At 33.1% G+C, this 5,842-nt stretch overlaps 1 protein-coding gene across 2 annotated transcripts; it reads right to left on the bottom strand.

The window, feature by feature from the left end:
• Positions 1-404: 404 nt before the first annotated feature.
• On the bottom strand, positions 405-5,409 carry LOC104227777 (pectin acetylesterase 7-like). 2 transcript variants are annotated; one of them, XM_070156652.1, is made up of 13 exons: positions 5,313-5,409; positions 4,409-4,572; positions 3,946-4,028; positions 3,577-3,703; positions 3,354-3,433; positions 3,169-3,255; positions 2,329-2,453; positions 2,176-2,236; positions 1,986-2,039; positions 1,808-1,885; positions 1,374-1,455; positions 1,139-1,278; positions 405-652 (listed from the first exon to the last, which is right to left on the bottom strand). In XM_070156652.1, exons 2-13 carry the CDS (start codon positions 4,569-4,571, stop codon positions 533-535), a joined length of 1,200 nt encoding a protein of 399 aa, XP_070012753.1. In that variant the 5' UTR covers position 4,572; positions 5,313-5,409; the 3' UTR covers positions 405-532. The 2 variants fall into 2 exon arrangements, with proteins under 2 accessions (XP_070012753.1, XP_070012752.1); XM_070156651.1 differs by lacking the exon at positions 5,313-5,409 and adding an exon at positions 4,684-4,725.
• Between the last annotated feature and the right edge of the window lie 433 nt (positions 5,410-5,842).

Here is a 5,842-nt window from a genome sequence, read left to right as displayed (position 1 = left end):
TCACAATCTGCAACAACTATCAGAGGAAGCTAGAGGAGAATACAGAATGGACATATTACAATTACTTTCATTTAGAATGAAACAATCGAAGAATACCATTTCTCTAGACAGGAGCCTGGGCAGAAGATATCAATTTAATGTTCCTTGATATGCTTGTAATTATGCAATAGACAAGAGGGATTAGTAGTCCTCTCAAGTCACTATTTTGTAAGCTAGAACATATATATTTATCCATCATTTGGTAAAGGTTTGAGGATGCTCAACCGACATCCTAACAGAGGTAAGATAAGTCTCCCTCCTATATATTTATATATTCATCTATATATGTTTGTCCAGGCTTATGAAGGAGCGATAGCTTTAACCGGAGAAAAAAAAAGAACTTTACTGAATGAAACCACAATTGAAAAAAAAAAAAAAAAAGAACTTTATTGATTTATATTATCAACAATCAACACATATACCAGCAAGTTGTTGTCACTAAAGTACATGCATTGACATAAATAGATTTTAATGGAACACTGCATGCACATCGTCACTTCTTGGTGTCGCAAGGTTTAATATCATTCATAGCAGAGATTGGCAAGTCACGCTCATCTATCACATAGGTGTAGTTCCGATCATAGTACCAATCAGCAAATGCCTTCATTAGATTCTGCATATATAAAACACTTCATTTAATATCATAATAAAACTACTTTTCTTTTCTCCTGAAATTCCTAAACAATAACCATAAGTTAATAAGAATACATAAATAAATAAATATATAATCTCATTGGGCAGCTCAGTGCACTGAGTTCCCGCTATGCGTCTGGCCCGATGAAGGGCCGGACCACAAGGGTCTATTGTACGCAGTCTTACCTTGCATTTCTGCAAAAGGCTGCTTCCACAGCTCGAACCTGTGACCTCCTAGTCACACGAAGCTCTCGCTATGCGCGGGGTCCAAGAAAGAACTGGACAACAAGGGTCTATTGTATGCAGTCTTACCCTTCATTTCTACAATAAGTAGGCTGTTTCCACAGCTTGAACCCGTGACCTCTTAGTCATATAGCAGCAACTTTACCAGTTACGTCAATGCTCCTTTTAATATATATATATATATATATATATATATATATATATATATATATATCATACGTACCAAATTTTTGACGGTGGTGACATTTTTAGGAGACCACCATCCTTGGACTTGGGTATGATGATTGCGTGCGTCAATGAAAGCTCCTCTTAATTTTGGATTATTTCCTTTGGGCAAAGCATTTAAGAATTCCAACCTAAACTCTGAAATATCAAAGCCAGAAGTATTAGAACATACACCAACGAATAATATTAATAATTAAAAGAAGTAATTAAGGTTATCCAGAAACGAAACTAACCTCTGAAGAGTTTGTTCTCAGTTGCAGTGCAATTTCCGCCTTCAATGCATGTATTTATCCCATTGTATATAGTAGTGTTTATCTGCAAAATAGTATATGGAGAAAAATAATGTAATCCATTATCAAACTACAGCCGAAGATACATATGTGATGTTTTCCCATGAGAATTTTTTTTTGAAGTCACGAAAAGGATCCACTTCGTCGAAAAATACGGTGTATATCAGAGGCGGATCCAGAGTTTGAACTTTATAGGTTCGATTGAACTCATAACCTTTATTCTAGATACGCCCCTTGGTGCATATAGGTTACGTACTTTTATATGTATACATATATATATATATATATATTAAATCTTGATTATCCTAAGCGAATTCTTGATTTCGTCACGGGACCATAATAAATAGAAGGATAACAATTGATAAATATCAAGGTACCTGGAATTTATCAAATGGCGACATTGCAATGTAAAGTGGTGTCTTGATTTTGTGTTGCATGTTCTCCGGGAAGAAGCACTACGTATAACGAATTGGAACATTTTTATAAATGACCATTAATTTACTAGCAAAAATACACAAAACAATATGAATTAAATCAATCGGTAGCAGTTTGTACCATTTCTGGTTTCATTTTTTTAGTGCATGATTTTGGTAACGTTTTGGCAGATCCCTGCACAGTAGCTCAGATAATTAGGTTTAGATCACACAAACCAACATGTGTCGTTTTTTCTTTTTTATATTTATCATGTAATTTTTCAAAAAAAAAAAAAAGATACTACGTAATTAGCTAAGGAATAGGAATTTACATGTAGATTAACAATTGCTTTATACATTTCTGTAAAATTTCTTGCTTGGTGAGGATCCTTCCTATAGTTAGAAAAAGAGAGCTCCAAAGTTAGAATGCAGTTATAAATATCATTTGTTAGATAAAAAAATATGTGTATGCATAAAAATCTTACACATGAATAAAATAACCAGCATCAACCAGGCATTTCACTCTAGGAGTATTTGGCAACAATTTACGGAAGCGATCACAGTATAGCATTGCTGGGTATCCTGCAGCAGAACTTCCGATAAGAAGTGCCTGCAATAATTAGCTTATATGAGTATGTGTTAAGAGTGGCTGAGATAAGATTTTTATCAAGAAAAGTAAAAAAAAGTGAAAAAAGTCAAGGAAATTTGATATATATATATATATATAATCCGGCGTTATATATGCAGTGTACTTTCTTTTTTTTTGCTTTAGGCATTTCATATGGATTTGATAACTTGATCAATATGAATTCGTACCGAGTAAGTCTATTAAAGGGAAAGCACTCCATACGAAAAAGCTCTTTATTTTGGCGGGGCGGTTGATGAAAAGAGGTCAAAATAGCATGGGATAGCCAGTTTCTGGACGGGTAATTAAAAAATAGCAAGCATTTACAAAATCATTAAAAATAGTCACTATTTTATGCAGAGAAAAAATTTGAATAAAAATACCATAGTTAAAACATGAAAAGATTCAGCATAAAATGCTGGATTATAGAATTGTTGGGTATAAAGTTCCACCGTATTACGTTGGAACTCTAGCACATTATGTTGGAATCTCATATATATAAAAAATTCAAACTCCGGCATGTGATGCTGTAATTTTTTCGGATTTTAAGAGTATTTTTTGTTCAGATTCTATTATTACATGAAATAGTATTTAAATTTGATTACTTTTGAAATTGTGGCTAATTTTCAATTAATAGTTATAAATCAAGCTATTTTTTATTTTTCCGCTGAAAAAAGTTGACAAATTAAAATTTACTTACACTCTGTGCGTTCTTCAATCCTTTTGCTAGAACATCCTCCATTACTGCTTTAAAAATCCTTGCGCCCCTAAAGTGAAGATTGGTAGCCTTAAAAATAAAAGGAAGAATGTGATTAGACTTCTCTATTAAATGTCTACATATTATAAATGATAAATTATATAGCAGATTAAAATTAGGGAACATACAGGATCAACGTATTCAGCATTTCCTGTGAACGCTCCACCATCACAGTATCTAACAAATACTTTGTTCCAATTGTAGAAATCTGCATATTTTACATCAAGAAAACAGATCATGACATGTCAAACTAAACAGAATAATAATGTAACAATTAAGGCAACACCAAATTAAAAAATAAAACAGCTGTGATAAAAATAAAATCTTCTACTAGTTTAATCAAAGAGATACCTGGATTTACACTCTGAGTCTTGCTGTAAATTCCTTGAAACCACCATGGTTTCATATAGTTTGAGGAACCAAAGTCAGATTTGGAACGATTCAGACACTCTTCCACGGTTGTGCACCATGCTCCTCCCTAAGTACAATGTGAGAGTTTCCAAAGATTTAAAAACAAAAAATCTTTAAACAACATATATATATATATATATATATATATACATGGGAAAATTCGTAAATAGTTTAATTTAGTTCATAATTAATCACTAGTTTAAGTGGGGATGATAATCTACTCATCATTCTATTTCTTATCGACCATGTATAATTGCGCGTTCGTTTGACCCTAGCAATTGTAGCCATAGTGAATTATATATCACTTACCGAAAGATGAACAAGCCATTTTCCCACTCCATCTCCGAATCCTGGTTCAAAATGGTATGCTGGAGGTGATCCGTCCAAGCACACTGCCACATTAAAAAAATGTTACTATTAACTTTTTCTGCAATTCATAAATCACTTAATTTTATTATATTAAATGTGTTGAGAATGTAACTAAATAAATAAATATGTGTTCTCTCTAACCGCTTCAACTTTAAATGAGATGGTCACATATTTCAACATGATATCAGAGCAGGCAGAGGTTCTCGTGTCGAGTCTCGCTACCACCCGTTATAAAAGCAAATTTTCATGTGCTTGGCCCATGAAAAAAATTGAGCCCACGTGAGACAACGTGTTGAGAGTATAATTGCGTAAATAAAAGTATGCTCTCTTAAATAATATAATTTTTTAATTGAGATAGTCACACTTCGACAAAATGTATATTAAATTAGTGAAGGAAATTAACCTGCTCCTTTTGATACAGCACTGTGAACAACTGTTTTTTCGACATAATATCCCTGATCTATGTATGATGTTGCATTTTCTTTTACACAAGCCTTAGTGTTGATAATAATGGCCAAGAAACAAATAAGTACACAGACAAATTGAAATGTTTTGGCCATCATCATCCTGTAAAACATAAAACAACGAAGGAAAATAAGAAACCGAACATATCGTAGCAATATAGAAGTATATTTGCATGTTTAAGAAGAAAAAAGAAATTATTGTACATGCACGTACTTTTTTTAAATATATGTTGGCAAAAGATTTATTTTGTTTTTCCCAACTGATAAAATTTGATCTATATATAGAGAATTTTTTGGGAATATGGTTGAAGTTAGTGCAGAGAAAAAAGGCAGGCCAAAGACGAGAGAAATACTAGCACCACATGTCTATATTTCCAATATTTTCTGTCTTGAAACCTTAAGATTTGTAAGGCTACGAGGGAAGATATCTTTATTTGAGCTAATTACAGAATAAACAAGAAACAAAAGTCACTTTCGCTCTTTCAAACGTGGCAAATTGGGATGCATTGGTCAGCACCATTGTCTCTAATACTTACATTCTTAACATGCAACTTTCTTTTACACTTGAACAACTAATAATTTACTGTCTCTCTTAACTAATACAAAGACTAGCTTAACAGTTGTATAAGGCACTTAATTGAACCAAACAGACATGAGATTATTATCATGAATATATCTAAATATTTCAGCAAATTCTTATAAAGAAAGTCAAAACAGTCACATAACTCCAAAGAAATAAATGAATTACTAATTTAGATGAGGATCAAAAGAAAAGCTAGCACGGAAAAGTCTAACCAAAATTATTTACTAAGCTAGCAAGATGAAATGGAGTAAAGAATGAACCTTTATTGCTGAACTTTTGAAACATGTACAGTGAAGGTGAAAGCTCCAACAAGGATCGAACAGAGCATCGGACAAAGGCTTTATCAAGCTAGGGACAGAACCAACGAACTGCCTTTTCTGTGTAAATGTATGGAGATTTAGAGATAATTTAAGGTGTTTAATGTGAGTTGGAGAAGAAAAGCTAGCTGCTGCCTACACAAGAAGGCACTACAATTTTTCTTCCTTCTCTCGTTTTGTGTATATATAGTAGTATGTGTTGTGTAGTGTATCTAAATTCTAAAGGCGTGAGGACGAGTAGCTGGGAAGGTGCAGGTGAGTGTGTGTTTGTTATGGTGTGTCAGTATGTGAGAGAACATTCCTTGAGTATAACTATCTTTTAGTGCCGTAAAATACAAAAGGGCTGAAATGAATTGTATGCAATAATGGAGTAAAAATTGGGTGTGAAAATGACGTGGGTGAATTTTGCTATCAAACAAGATAAGATGGAATCTGGCAAGGTGTCAAGTAATGATTAGTTCTCTTTTAGCCAT

The sequence above is a fragment of the Nicotiana sylvestris genome, chromosome 9 (genome assembly GCF_000393655.2).
Source record: "Nicotiana sylvestris chromosome 9, ASM39365v2, whole genome shotgun sequence".
Classification (NCBI taxonomy): domain Eukaryota; kingdom Viridiplantae; phylum Streptophyta; class Magnoliopsida; order Solanales; family Solanaceae; genus Nicotiana; species Nicotiana sylvestris.
This window is presented reverse-complemented; position numbering and strand designations above follow the sequence as displayed.